General features: G+C 52.4%; 1 protein-coding gene across 8 annotated transcripts in view; it reads left to right on the top strand.

Annotated features, from left to right (window-relative positions):
- Positions 1 to 14,837, top strand: part of CNTFR (ciliary neurotrophic factor receptor) — a 206,537-nt gene that overhangs the window by 108,219 nt on the left and 83,481 nt on the right. For all 8 annotated transcript variants that reach the window (XM_042028689.1, XM_042028688.1, XM_042028691.1 and 5 more), the window contains one exon: positions 14,423 to 14,504. In XM_042028689.1, the coding sequence (XP_041884623.1) occupies positions 14,423 to 14,504 (82 nt within the window). The remainder of the gene's footprint in view (positions 1 to 14,422; positions 14,505 to 14,837) is intronic.

Below are 14,837 nucleotides of genomic sequence, written 5' to 3'. Positions count from 1 at the left end.
CTTGCTCGGTGCTCACTCAGACAAGTTTGTCATCTCTACTATGGTTACATCAAGAAGCCACGTGCAAGTGTGCATCCCTGATTTTCTGTCCCAAAACTTTGAAGCTCAGGATCCTCTCCTTTCTACAGAAAGACCTTTCAGTCTTCTCTTTGGTCCTTCTCCTCAGAGAAGAGGCTGGAGGCAGGATATTTCCAGGGTGCTGTCCTTGACCTTGGCCATAACAAAATCCCTTCACTGCCCCTTCAAACTTCCCTCTAGTATATGCCTTTCCTGTTGCTTTCCCCCTCTGCTTTTCCCAGCCACGGTTCAGGGGAACAGCATGTACCACATTACATCTTCACTCTATTTATTTGGTGACCCAAGCTGAGCCTGTTTGTATCAGATGAGGAACAGAAGCTTTCTTGCCCTTTTTGCCGATAGTGCAATCAGACCAGCTCCAACACTGGGATATAATTTATGGACTCTGAGTTCGGAGCTGAGCCAGACATGAGCTTTCAGACTCTTTTATTTCATTCCTTACTTCTTTTTTTTTTTCTTGTTATTATTTTAGCATAAAGTGGTGACTTTATGTGTGTATTTTCGAGCCTGCACCACTTGGAAGGTGCAGACGGTGTGAAGAGCCCAGGCAGTGGGCGCCTTCACCCTGAGGCGTGGGGTAACGAGTACTTGGATGCCTAATTGCTGCCGTGTGCTGCAGACTGGGAGGTTTGCTCTCCCATCGCTGCTGTTTCCGTGTGCAATGAGCCGGGGGGACGGCAAGGAAAAAAAAAAAATATATATATGTGCGTGTGCAGCATGGTTATTTTCAAATATGAAATTGCACCTGCAAAAATAGAAGCCAGGAAAAGGACTGGCAAGCAGCTTGGATCTGGGAGGCGCCATGCGTGCGGAGCAGAGATGGAGGCGGCGTCTCTGAGTTCCTTTCCCATGCTCGTGACGCCTGATAGTTTTAGCGGACATTGCTTTTCCTCCCGCTTGCATTTCAATTAATCATCTGCTTGTCAGCGCTCTTCTCCCCAGCTCCCCTCCCCGCCAAGTCCCGGGGAGCGGTGCGCACACATGCAAAGCGCCCATGCACGCAGGCTGCATGCTGACGGGCTTGGCCGCTCGTTAATCACTTACTGGTGTCATGCGAGGCAGTCCCCGCAGAAGGAAGTTTGGAAAAGGGACAGACGGCCATCTCCTTGGTCTCCATTTCATCAGTGGGGTTGAGCTGAGCACAGGATCTGGCCCTGACACGTTGCAGTCCCGCGGTATCTGTTGGTCTCCATGGTCTACGTCCCGCTCCAGGCAGAGGGCTCGTCAGAAGCGCTCACCCAGATTTTGCTTTCCAATATTTAAAACAAGCACTGAGCAGGGCAATCCCCATCAGAATTTGTGGGGGACTTCATAATATTTAATTTTTCTTGGCAATGGCATGCTCATCTGTCCAACAAGGTAAGAAATGGCCTGGGAAGTCCCTAGTCCAGAATCTTGCCCCAGGCAGGGTGAATACTGAATGTGAACCAGTTTACTTCACCCGTTTGGGTTTTGAAAACCTCCAGGCTTAGGTCCTACAACCTGTCTGGGTTCATCTTCCAGCAGGTGACTGTCATGAGACTATGCCTTCCTTATAGCAAGCCTGAACCTCTCCTGTTGCAGCTCTTGCAGCTCATGCCTGTTGTCTCTCATCTTCCCACCATGGAGAAAACAGCCTGTCTCCATCATCTCAGTAATCTCTAGGTAGGTACTGTGAGGTTGCTGTTCGATCCCTCCAAAACCATCACTTTGGAGGCTGCACAAGCCCTGTTTTCTCAACCTGTCCTCATCCCCATGTGCCTCAGCCTCATCACCACCCTTCAAGGACTTGCTGGAGGTCAGCATTGCCAATCTCGTACATGGGCCCCAAAACTGGGCACAGTGCTCCAGATGTGATCTAAGGACTTTTTTTTTTCCATTAAATTTTTTTTCCCATAGTAGATCTTGCAGACCCTGTCTAGGCATACACTTGGCATCAAATTTCCTCTCCAGCTGGGGAAGGTTCCCAAAAAAAAAAAAATTAATAAAGTCTCTGTGTGTGTGCACACTTGTGTGCACACTAATTTGGTGTGATTCCTGTTTTGAAGATTCAGTAGATTTTTTTTTATTAATACTTTTCACAAATGTCTGCAAGAACTACCGTTTGAGCCCTGCACAAAGGGGCTGCTCTGCTCAGAGACTCCTCTGCAACCCCAGCAGGAGTTGTGCCCTCTTCCCAAGCTGTCTTTGACTTCACTTCCACAGAGATAGTCAGATCAGATGGTTTCTTTTCCGACCCCCTCTCCTTGCCCAGGGTTTCTCCTAACTAGTGCACTGAGTTTTTTCTGCCGGGAAGAAGCTTTTTTTGGGGCTAGTCAGAATTGTTCCAGCAAGGCTGGTACACTCTGTGCTGGGAGAGCAGCTTGATGGGAATGAGGGGTGCAACCAGAGCTGGGGAAAGGGAGCACAAATGATTTAGAAAAGGTTAAAGAAGACACCCTGGGCAGGCTGCAGAGCAGGAGGCAGAGGTGGGGGCTCGAGGGGAAAAAGGGAGCATTTTCTGGAGATGAGCATCCCAGTGAGAGGGCGAGAAGATGTTCGGTGTGAGGCTGGTCCTTCCAGAAGAGCTCACTGGCCTGTTAGAGAAAAGCAAATCCTGCTGAGACTGAAGCTGAGGGGTAAAGGGAGGGAGCCAGCAACACTGGAGGGAGATGAGGGCCCGAGCCATGCCAGTCATCCCCTTGCTGGGTCAGGCTCTGCTCTACGGCCACAGTGGAGTATTTTCAGTCCTCCTGAGTTTTGCAGAAGGGCATTAGCTAATGGATATACCCAGTGGCAAGTCCAGGATGAGCCAGCTCCACATCCCTGGAATGGAGAGCTGGGATGTGAACTGAAACCACTTGCTGTGCCAGGGAAGTGGAAGTCAGGCTCCCACTCTCCATCCAGGCAGCATCAGAATGGGCTCAAGCAACCAGAAAGCAGCAAAACCAGGGGTAGAAATATGTTTCCCCACATTTGCTGCTCATCTGTGGCTCTACCCTGTGGTGAGCGCAGCGAGCTGATGAGTACGCGCAGACCTGACTCTGGCTCAGTTTTTCCTTTGTTCTGTCATTGACAAATATTCAGGGATTGAAAGTGAAATACTGTGCTTTCCTCTTCCAAAGAGAAAAAAAAAAATAAAGGGAAGGGAAGGAGCCCCTTTTGCATGCTGCACCGGCGAACCCTCGTCATCCTGTAGCAGGAGGCCAGCACACATGAATATTCCTGTGCAATATGCACAAGTGATGAGCCCCATATGCAGGCCTTGGGAGAAATTAAATGTTTTCTACGGCATTTTCCAAAAAGCCTTTCTATCAAAGTGCTTGGTCGGGAGCCAAAAACGCCCCAGCTTTCGTGGCCCCAGCTGGTTGACACTTTTTTATTATTTTATTTTTAAATGCTGATGAATATTTTCTAATTAAAAAAACAAGCCCTCCCCTAAACTGAGTCTTGCCCCAGTGGATGAAGTGGAGCCAGAGGTTGGGAGGGGGCTGGAGGCCGCTGGGGACTCCATGGCTGCTCTTGGCTGATGGTTTTCTCTTCCTTCAGTGCTGGAGCTTCCAGGAAGGGTCCTGAGACAAAAGGCACACGTGGTTCACATCTGTCCTGCCACACCTGGTGGAAGACAGCCGGCCAGGCAGGGGTGGCACCCTGGTTCCTGCCTGCTGCCTGGCCCCCAAGAGAGGGGAGGAATGAGTGCAGGCTCCAGGCAGGAGGTTTAAAGCACACCAACCTCCTGGGATGGGGATCACTGGGGTGCAGCTAGGCAAAGGGATTTCCAAGTCAAATTTGGCATTGCAAGGGCTGTCCTTCATACACTGGCTGCTTTGCCTGCAACGGTGAGAAGGAGCAAAGCCATGGTGTGATTTTAGGGGTGGAAGAGATGGGGCAGTTGCTGGAGGGAGAGGGAGCCTGAGGAGAGGCAGATGCACAGAATGAGACTTGATACCGGTACTTGTCTTGAGCACAGGATCAAAATGTCCCAATAATTTTAAGGCATATGAACTTGGTGCAGAGTTGGAGAGGGGCTGACCTGACAGGGGCATAAAAGAGAGATAGGCACTGGTTCTGTGGCCTGGAAGGACAGGAGGGCCCTGAGAGCCCAGAGAGAGCCTGGCTGGTGGGGCAGGGTGATTGTGTAGGGAGTGTGGGACCAAGCAAGAGGAGTATCAAGCACTCCCCTGCTTAATCCTGGAGTCTGGTAGCATGGCCACCTCCAGACCCACAGCCCCTAGAACTGCCGTAGGATGAAGATAGACCTGGATCTGTGTTCTTTGAATGTGAGTCTTCATGGCAGATCCCAGAGGCCAATGCATTCATATTTAGTGTTTGGCTTTGGGGGTTTACTAGTGGAAAAAGTGCCTTGCTGCAGGAATACTGGCAGCAGGATGGAGAAGAAGGCTTCTGGGATCTTGCCAAGTGGGACCTCTCCCAGCTGAGTTGTTTTTCTCCTATATGGCCAGGTTGGCTTCAGACTGCTTTCAGTGTTGGTAGGTAGGAAAGTGATGGTGTGTCCACCTTGGGTGCTGTATCCCATAAACAACAGGAAAGAGAAAAAGAAAGGAACTGCATGGTTTGACACCCCTAGATCAGTTCTGGGGCTTGGTACCACTGTACGCATCTTCCCTCCCTTGCAGGGCTGAAAACAAATTGGATTTTAATCCAACCTCTTCTTTATTGAGTATTCATTTAATTCTGCTGGCTTTACATGGCAAAATCTTCCTCCAAGTGTACATCCTCTTGGCTTTGGTTTTTTGGAAAGAGGCTGAGACTCAAATACAGTTTCACACACGCCTCACCTGCCAGTGGCAAGACGCAGCGATGCTGGGCTTGCCAGAGCCATGCTTGGAGGGAATTCTCTTTTCCAAAAGGGTGTTTTGTTTCCCCCATCACCATCGAGCCCAGCACACCACCCCAGCACGCGTCTCAGTGCATCCTCCTCTCTGTCCCAGTGAAACTGCTTCCCTGATGTCAGACAGGGAATACACCCTAACAAACATTTTAATTTAAGAGCTGTTAAAGCCCAGGGGCAGCAGGAGGTCACAGTCTGCACACACAGATGGTGTTTTGTCCTTGATAATTAAACTTTCCTGTAGTTTTGGGTGAGACACTTTCTTGACTTTTATTCGGCACAGCTGCGTCTAGCCAACTCCATTTCTCCCTCCTCATCCTCTGCTCACCCTCAGCAAACACTGTCTGCAAGGTCTGGGGCTGAATCCTAGGGAGGTCAAGGATCCCCAGGGGTTTTCAGAGGGGTCCTCAGCAGCCCCTTGGTCTCACCCCACAAGTTCTGCTGGCTCTAGGCTGTGGCAGTCAGAGACCCTCAAAGAGGCACCAGTTGGAGGCCAGGGGAGGAGAGCCAGCCTGGGGCTTTGGGGTGCCGGCAGCCCATTTAAGCAATGCTGTTTCTGCCTCCCATGGATGCTTTTCCCCTTCCACCAGCTGCATCCAGGCAATGCCAAACTGATAGGGGGCAAGGGGGCAGGGGCCAGTGAGGTCCTGCTGCAGACTGAGGCAGCAGTGGTGCCAAGACAGCTGCTGCCATGTGGTGAGGCTTGGCCTGTGAGTAGGGCCATTTGGGGGGGGGGTCAGAGCAAAAAGAGGTCACTTCTATCCACTGCTTTCCCAGGAGGGTGTTTGCAAGCAGAAGAGGGCAGGCACATCACCCCAGTCCCACTGCCAGCCTTAGGCTCAGTTCTGGGGCAGACCCCTGAGCCTACCAAAGAGACTGCTGGCAGCAGAAAGCCCCCTTCCAGCATCACTGGACACAACATGGGCTGCTCTCACTGAAGGGTGGGATTAGTTCCTCCCTTCAGTGCCACCCTTTTCACTTGTCATCAGGGTATTACAGAAAACCCACATGCCTCCGTTTTTCCCCCTCAGTTGCCCACTTCCAGAACTGGGTGCTTCTGTGACATAGGGACACAGATCCCAGAAGGCTGCATGGGACATGCTGGGCACCTGTGAAACCACCTGGGGTGAGTGGGGTGATGAAACTGGATGGAACTGGGTGAATCAATGACCACCAAACCCCATCTGTCTGCGATTCTCTCCAGTCTGCTTTTTCCTGGCCAGGTTTTGAGCAGCATTCTTGCAGTGAGGAAGGAGGCAGGGGGCAGCCCATATGCAGCTGGAGGACAAATGTCCTCACTGTCACATCTATCCTGGCTGCCTGCACTGGCCTGTGTCCCCACAGCAGCTTGTGGGCCAGTGACCCCGGGCCACTTGGTGGTCTGAAGGCATTAGAGGCATTAGTGGGGACACCAGCAGCTCCTGTGGAACGTGGACAGGGAAGGACAGCAAGCAGGGACCTGTGGGGACCACACAGTTCCCAGCATCCTGAGCCCCTGTCTGCCTCCAACAGTGTTTGCTGCTCTCCCTGGACCTTGGAAGCTGCCTGGGTCCTGCCTACCCCATCCTCCTGCCAACTTGTGCTGCAGGCATGGAGGAGAGATGAAACAAAGCAACACAAGCCATAGTCACCATCCCTGGAGGTATTTAAAATACATGCGAATATGGCACTTAGGAACACGGCTTAGTGGTGGACTTGGCAGTGTTAGGTTTACTGTTGGACTCGATGAGGTTTTTGTCCAACCTAAATGATGGATTTTATGATTGCATGATCCTGAGGCGTCTCTGGGGAGGCAGCATCAGAGTCATTGGAGTGGCTTCCTCTGTGCCAACAGCTTAAAAAAAAAAAAGAAAGCCCAATCAAAAAGCCAAGCTAAAATTAAAGTGCCCAAGAAGCTCTGTATAACTGGGTGTTCCATCGCTTACTCTCACAGTGCTGCTAAGCCCTTCCCTCTTCTTCCCTCCTTGGACAAGACATCTGCCAAGGTCTCTTCCAATGCTCCTCACTCCAATCCTGCTCATGTCCCTGAGCCCCTGCAACACAACTTCAGGCTCTCATCCTCCTCTAGCTCTGTCTCAGCATGCTGGCAAAAAGCAAACCTGTCCTGCTTTTTGAGCAGCAATGCTGTGGCCTCAGTCCTTGGATGCCTGTGATTCAGGAATGAGCTGTAGCTCTCCCTGGCCTGGGCACATCACCACCAGGAGGTTTATTGGGGCCAAGCTAGCATGGCCCTGCCTGCACTGGAGGAAGGGGGTCCTGCAGGGTGCCAGCAGCTGGGTTGGGATGGCAGCTGGCACTTTTTCCCTGGTTGCCCCTGTGCTTCCACAGCAGCGCCATGCTCTTCACCTCACATAACCCCAGTGCCACGGAGCTCAGACACAGTGCCCACACTGTGTCCAGCCCCTTGCATGGGAGCTGCAGTGAATGGACCTCCAGAGGAGCAAGACTGGGCTAGCAAGAGATGCCGTCTTCATGTTTCAAGCAAAGCCCTGTGGAACCTGTGTCTGCAGGTGCTACTGAGGGGGATGCTAAAGCTGCTGTGGCCAGACATACCCCAAAAATCGCTCCTAGCAGTAACCATGGGAAACACCATGCTCCTCTATGCCATGTCTGCTGTGTAGTGGGCATCCAGCTGATAGAATAAATCTGGACAAACCCTGTCTGTCCTCCTTTTCCTATTTGTTTTGCTCAGGATAGCACATGACTATGCCACAGTCCAGAGTTTAATACTAGGATGCTTCTCTCTGCCCTGGAGCTTTGCATCTGCAGGGATGTTGGGCATTTCATAAAGCAGGCTCGCTACAGTCTCCCCAAGGCAGAAAGCAGGGTTGTGAGCAAAATCCTAGGGGGACTGAAGGGCAATACAGCCCCACAGACAAAAATAAGAAATGTTGACAGCATTTGTCTGGAAAGCACAAACCAAACCTGGCATGAGACAGCAGGACCTTCCTAAATTATTTGGGGTTGTTTGCTCAGTTTATGTGAGTTTGGTTTTGATTTTGTGAGGTTGTTTAGGTTTTGTTCCGCATCATTAATATTCTGTTTTTGTGGGTGGAGGCTGAGAATCGAAGTGCTGAAAACCAGCATGACACCAAGAGCTCCATCCCACAGTAACCACAGCCTGGAGATGCAGAATGAGCAGGATCTGCTCCCAAGTACGCCCGTCTTAGGTGATTTCTCCAGCTTCCGGAGAGGAGTACTGGAAAGCACCTGAACCACAAGCATCACCCATCTCCAGTCTCTCTCCCTTCTCTGTCTGATCTCTTCTGTCTGTCCCTGACATGGCACCATCTATGGAGAAACACTGCTCAGGACCTCATTTTAATGGAGGCTCCAGACAAAAAGCACTGGTTCTGGCAGTTCTTTAATAGAAGCAAAGATACGATTGATTCCTGCAATCTCTCTCTGCAGGGAGCCAGGAAATGCTCAGTGCAGAGGAAAGTTGAGTAAAAAGAGAGGGAAAATTACATTTCCCATTGTTGGTCTGAGCTTTCCTGCATCTCAGAGGCTGGCCAGGGGTGGCTGTGGGCTGTGGAGGAGTGGGGTTTGGGTATGGCAGCTCAGCTGACCTTCCTGCCCAGGTGGCACTCGTGTCCCTGAGGAACAGTCCTGGGACAATGTTCCTCCTCTGCCATGGGATTTAAGCCCCCTCCTGCCCTGCTGTGCCTCCTCACAGTAGCACTGTTGAGGACGTGCAATGCTTTATTAGTATGCTGTTCTTTGCATTGGCTTTTATCACTGCTGGAGCAGATGGCTGGTCTTGGACTGCTGCCTTCCACTTGCAGAAAAACTGGTTCACATGGTGGGAGGTGTGAGGACAGGTATGGGCTATGGGAAACATCCCCCGTCAAGGCTCCATGCAGGAACAGGGAACGGGCAGCAGCACTGCCCTGCAATGGATGTGGCACCGGGGGCTGTTGCTGGGCAGGGTCACTGGAGAGGTTCCCATCGATTGTACCTGTCCCATGCTCTCCTGACATCGTGCTCCTGCCTGTCCTCAGGCCACGGAGGAATCATAGCACCCCAGTGTGTCCCTTGTCCTGCCAGGGACAGGGGTGGACTGCACTGCCCTGATGCTTTAGGGCACCAATTTGAAGAGCAGCAAGGTGTGGTTTGAGAGATCCCCATCTTGCTCTTGGAGCAGGAATCCCCCAGCCCCTGGAGCTCCAGGGTGATGACCTCACTCCTGGGACTCTCAGCACCCTGCTGGTCTTTCTACAGCTCCCTGCCCCAGTGGGAGCATGTTGCCATGATCCACAGAAGCAACAAATTACCTGTCCTGGGTGCCAACTTGCCAGTTTGGCATATTCTCAAACAGCCTGAGCTTTTTCATGGGTTCTTCCTCCCCAGACCATCTCAGCTACCCCTGGAGCTCCTAAACTGTGCATTACCCCTTGCAAAGTAGCTCTGGTTTCATCTGGGCTTCCGAAGAGCTGCTTTCTTCATCCCCATGGATATGGGGAACAGCTTTGCTCATTGCTTTTAACACAGAGACACCCTGCCAGTGGCATCCAGGGAAGATGGAGCAACTCCAGCAGGTATGTTGGAGCCAAGAGCTCTGCAAGTCCACAGCTGCCTTCACGGGCACACCTTCAACCAAAGCAGCTGGGACATTTTGTAAGGACCATCCTTCCACCATTTGTCCATCTTTTAGACCACAAGGGAAGGAGGGTCTGCGCAGCCACCCAGGGGTCCAGCAGTGCTCGCTGGGATGGTAGAGGCTCAGTGATGAAGGAGCTCTGCTGTGGGGTGCTCCTTCTTCCAGGGTATCCTCTTCCTTGGGGTCTCCACTTCATTACCAGAAAGGGAGGAGGTGGAGGGAGGAAAGTCATGGTCCATGACAGCCAGGAGTGAATTAATTTCAGCTGGCCCTAGTCATCCCTGTGGCACTCATGGTCCAGCAGGGCAGTGCTAATTGCTCTATTGACAGTGGGGGTTTAAATTAGATTTAAGAAAGCTTTTCAAGCACTGGGCATTCTGTCTCTGCAGATAAGGCTTTCTGATAGCACGTATGAAGGAGATGATGAAGTCCCTCTTTTCTCTTTTCCTCTTAGGCAGCAAAGAGGAGTTTAGTGCTGACAGGGCACTGTAAGGCCAGAAGGTTTTATGGCTGTTAGCAAGTGTCTGACATTAAGTGACAACTATTTTTTCCTCTCCTTTCCCTCGCCTTGCTGCCAGGGATGATCTGAAAGGAGGAGACAGCACTCAGTGCTTTCGGGTGCCCAAGCACTGCTGCCCACAAGTGGTGCAATCCCTGGGAAGCCAGGGCTGGAGGGTGTCCTGCCGGCTCCAGTGCTTCACTGCTCATACCAGTATCACACCCTGCCCTTGGGGAGGGATGCCTTCCCGTGGGAGGCACCCTGGATCCCCGGGGCTGGGGGAAGCTGTGTTGGGATCTCTAGCAAAGGCCTACACTGAGGAGTCGAGAGTGGCTTTGGTAAGGGTGTTGTTTCTCCTTCAGTAACGCTGGGGCCCAGGAGGTGCCTGCTGTGAGTGCGGGGGCACTGTAATGGCTACAGTCGGCATCTGCACTACAGGCACAGCACCACACCCCAGGAAGAGGCAGGCTGTGACCTGTCCTGCAGGGTAGGTGGGCTGCAGTGTCTTCAGTCAGCATCTGCACACCAGGTGTTTAGTACCACCTTATAGCCAGTGCCTGTGGTACAGGTGTGCAGTACCACCCATGCTCGGCATCTGCTGTACAGGTGTACCCCAGCATGCGCAGTGGGTGTCTGCAGTACAGGCAAACTGTAGCAGCTACAGCCAGTGTCTGCAGCACAGGTGTCTCCATCCACAGCCCATGCCTGCAGCAGAGGTTGTGCCACAGCATCGATAGTTGCTGTGGGCAGAGCACTCACACCGTGGTGCCTGCCACAGGTGCCTGCAGGACAGGTGCTGCAAAGCTCCTTTGGAAGGCTCTGGGCAAGGCTGCAGGAGAAGGAAATGACTAAACAGAGTTTGTTTTCCCCCAGTTCACCACTTCAGAGCCAGACCCCATAACAGCACCTGGTGGGGAATTGCTTGACGGAAGACTTTGTCATGGAAACACTAGGTTTTGAAACTACCACTTTTCTTTCATGGCAGCCACACACTTCTAGAATGAGATTTTATTTATTTATCATTGCTGAGAGCAGCCTATGGCAGGTGAAAGTTGTGGTGGGAGACTGAGATGCAGCCCACATCCCTCGCTAGCCAGGGACAAACCTGTCCTGGAGCTGCTGTTTCCAGGTGCCAGTTGGTACCCCATTACTAAAGCTTTGGAGATTATACAAAGGGACAGCTGGAACGGATCCATCCCTTTGCCTGCTCAAAAGAGGACACTGGGACTGTTCAGTAGAAAGTGTCATCCTACTTTTTTGCCTGGATACACAATCCCCTTCACTTCTGCTGTGCCCCCATGGCACTGTCCTCACCCCATCACACCACAACAGCTAATGTCACATTGCTGTGCGCCTTCAGTCCTGATCCAGCTCAGGAAACACATGACTAGAAACATGTTTTGGTTTAGGCTGAGAGCTGCTGGAGGGGACCTTATTCATTTCTATGTTGAGTTGTCTTCTGCTGCGAGTGACCATGACTGATGCCCTCACTACCCTTGGTGTAGAGGACAAGGCAGGGAAAGATCAGCTATTTGCTCTCTCCCAAAACAGGAAGCTGGGGACAGGGAGGATGGCTCCAGAGCTGCTGGTCCACCACTTCATGTGTTCCCTCACCCCTCTTCCTTCTGCCCAGGCTCCTCTCTCCTCTCCACCTCCAAGAAATGATTCATTACAGGGGGAAAATCTACCTTTTGCGCACAAGATTGAGTTTCCCACTGTTGGCTTCTCTGCGTAATATATGTGGTTCCCCTCCATCACCTGTGAACTGCTCCCTGCTGGCACGGGACATAGCTCAGGAATCTGCACACCTGGTGAGCTGCTGCTCACTGGCCTGTGCACTCCGAGTGCTGGGGTGCTGGCTTTTGCTAGAGAAATAGTTAAGTGAGCAAATACAGCAGCAGAAATTTGCATTAGAAGCATCTGCAGAAATTGCGAAGGTTTTTTATGTGCTTGGGGGAAAAAAAATCAACATGGCTTTGGGCAAAACAGTCAAACAAAGTAAACACTGCATGGAAAATTGCAATTCAAGTGAGAAAAAGCTGGTTTTCTGGCTAGATTTTTTGTACTAAAATAGCTCTGCTACTGCCTGGTCACAGAGCTCATCTCTAAGAAGAAATGAGGTTTTCCAGGATGAGAGCAGCTGAGTGGTGAGTTCTCTGTGCTGTCACTGGAAGCCTCTGCCTGTGTCCTGGTCATGCCACAGAATCCCCAGGGATCTTACCTGGGTCCTTCTGCTCTCTCCTACTCCACCTGTATCCCTTGAGACAATCAGTGTTTCAGGACAGGAACCATTCCTTGCCACACAACTGTGTCTGTTTCGATGCTGGCCCAGGCACATGGGCAGGAGCAGCAGCAATTATTTTAAGAGCTGATAAGATGAGGGAGGAGCAGCGGGGGGGAGGCAGCAGGTGGCTTTGCTCCCTGACAGGGCCGGGAGGTAGAGCATGAGGGTTGGTGATGGTATTTGCACTGAGCCAAGCCAAAGGCTACATCGAGATCTCACACTTTCTGAAGAGCTGGCTGGTTGCTGGGGGGTCCTGTCCTGCCTCCTGTCATTGCCACTGTCCCCAGAAATGGGGTGGCTGCACTAGCTGGGGATATCTGGACTGTGGTGAAGGGAGGCTCTGGCCCCCGTTTCCTTGCCTGCTTCAATTCCTGGTGCCACCCATCAGCTTCCAGAGCTGTAGGAAGGGACTATTCAGTGGAAAGTAAATTTGGGAGTAAATAGGGAGAGTTGGCTCCTGGTTTGCAGGTGGTTTCCAAGCTGCTCAGTGCCTCAGGTTCCAGCTATCACCCACTCCCCAAGCTGCCCCTTGTGATGGCAGCTGGAGCACAGGTGGGGTGGCTGCTGGGGAGCCATGCTGCAGGCACAGAGGGGACGCATGGAGAAGGCAGTGGAGAGCAGGCACAAGAGGAGCAGGAGGGAAGAAACAGAGGGAGTGATAAGGATGTTGTAATCAGCACTTAGCGCTCCTCGCCCAGAGCTTCCAGAGGAAGGTCACCTTCATTATCTCTGCTTTACAGGTGGGGGAAACTGAGGCACAGGGGAGGCAGTTAGAGTGATTTGCTCAAGGTGACTTGTGAGGGCTGGCAGCAGGGTCTGGGGCTTGCATGTCTCTGCAGCACCAGCACACTGGGAATGGCTCTTGCTGCCAGCCCTTCGAGCCCAAACCCAGCACCCAAAAATCAGTAGTGAAGGCTGTGGGTCCCTTCTCTGCCCATCTCCAGGCTCGTCCTCTTCAGACCCACTATCTCCCCCAGCACCCCTGCCCCTGAGAGGCATTTGAGATCAGGCTGGTCCAGCTGCACCCCAAAATCTGCTCATGAAATCCCACCCAGCTGCTCTTGCCTTCCCCTCCAGCCCTGCAAAGGCTTGCTGTGAACCAGAGGCCATCTGGGCTCCTGCAACAGCCGTGTTGGGTAATGGAATATGTTTTGCTGGATTTTTTTTCTCTTGCCAATAGAGCTCCCCCTTTACTTAGGTTTAAATGGATGCCATCTGGCTAATGAGCCCATACTCATGTTCTAGATTAAAAGGCAATCCTGTGCACGTTACTGATACGGCACTGGAGATTAGGGAGGTTTAAATGGTTTTGAAGGTGGAATTTGCTTTTCATGCATGGTGCTATTTACCTCCTGGTGGGTGGGCCCGCATCCCCATGGCTGTCCCCAGCAGCTCCCTCCTGGCTCTGGTCTCCTCTACCAGCCCTGGCTGCAAGAAAACGAGAGACTGAGCATCTCCAGCTTGCAGGGCCGTGCAGGGTATCCTTGTAGTTTTTGCTGCCATTTGTCCACCCTTGGAGGGGCTTTTTGGTGCAGGGAGGATGTCTTCATTACGTGCTTTCTTAGCTGTAACCCCCTCCACACCTCCCTGCACCACAGCATCCCCTGGGACATGGCACAGCTCACCAGGATGGAGTAGCCTCTGCCCCTCTCCCAGCCCAGAGAGGTGGGGGACAACTGTGGCCCATCAAGATATTGATGGCAGGTGGCTGAGGCTGAGGTCTGTGCTGAGATCAACATCTTGCGTGTCCTAAACACCACCTGGTGCTGTGAACTACCTGGGTGTGCTCCCATCGCCTCAAAATCCCTCTGCAACCCACTTGCGGGCAGTGCTGGCTCCTAGGAGGATGCTGCATCTGCCAAGGAGAGCCTGGCACCAGGGGCTGGCTTTCCTAAGGAAAATGTTGAAAATGAGATAGGGAAGATAGAACATTTGTGCAAAGCATCTTATCACCTCCAGGCACCTCCCGTGGAAAGGGCCACAGGCTATCGAGTGATGAAGCGTGCGCCAGCAAAATGCCTCATTTTGCAGTGAATTTCCCCTTGGCTGCGATGGAGTTGGTTTTACAGTCATCTCCTGCAGTCCCATTGCTGAGGGCTCTCAGCATTGGGGGCAAGCCCTGACTGCTCCTGCCTGTGTTTGCTTCCACAGATGGCTAACCCTGTCCCGTCAGCCTGCTGCGTGGTGCTCGCCGTGGTGGTGGTGGTGTACGCCCAGAGGCACAGCCAGCAGGGTGAGTCCTTCGTGCCTCCCAGGCCTTGGGGGTCCTGAGAAATGGGAATGCTGCTCCTCCAGCCTCTCTCCTGGGGGCAGCTGGGAGCACCCTCCAGGTGTGCCTGATACTGCTTCTGTGCATGTTATCACTTCTCTCCATGACAAGCGTCCCCTCCAAGCCATCACTGTGGGGTTTGGGCACCCTGCATCTCCCTCTGCTGATGCCCCTTGCCCTGTCCACACCTCTCTGTGTCCCTACTGCCAGGACACTGCTTTGGATGCCTTCCCCCACTCTTTTGTGCCCTATGCAGCCCACCCATGAAGGGATAAGAGTTGGGAGGAAGCATCAGTC

This window comes from Corvus kubaryi, unplaced genomic scaffold (genome assembly GCF_017639235.1).
Source record: "Corvus kubaryi isolate FWS band 111438036 unplaced genomic scaffold, C.kubaryi_AGA036_p1.0 37308, whole genome shotgun sequence".
Classification (NCBI taxonomy): domain Eukaryota; kingdom Metazoa; phylum Chordata; class Aves; order Passeriformes; family Corvidae; genus Corvus; species Corvus kubaryi.
Note: the sequence above shows the minus strand (reverse complement) of the source record. Positions and strands in the feature narration are given on the sequence as shown.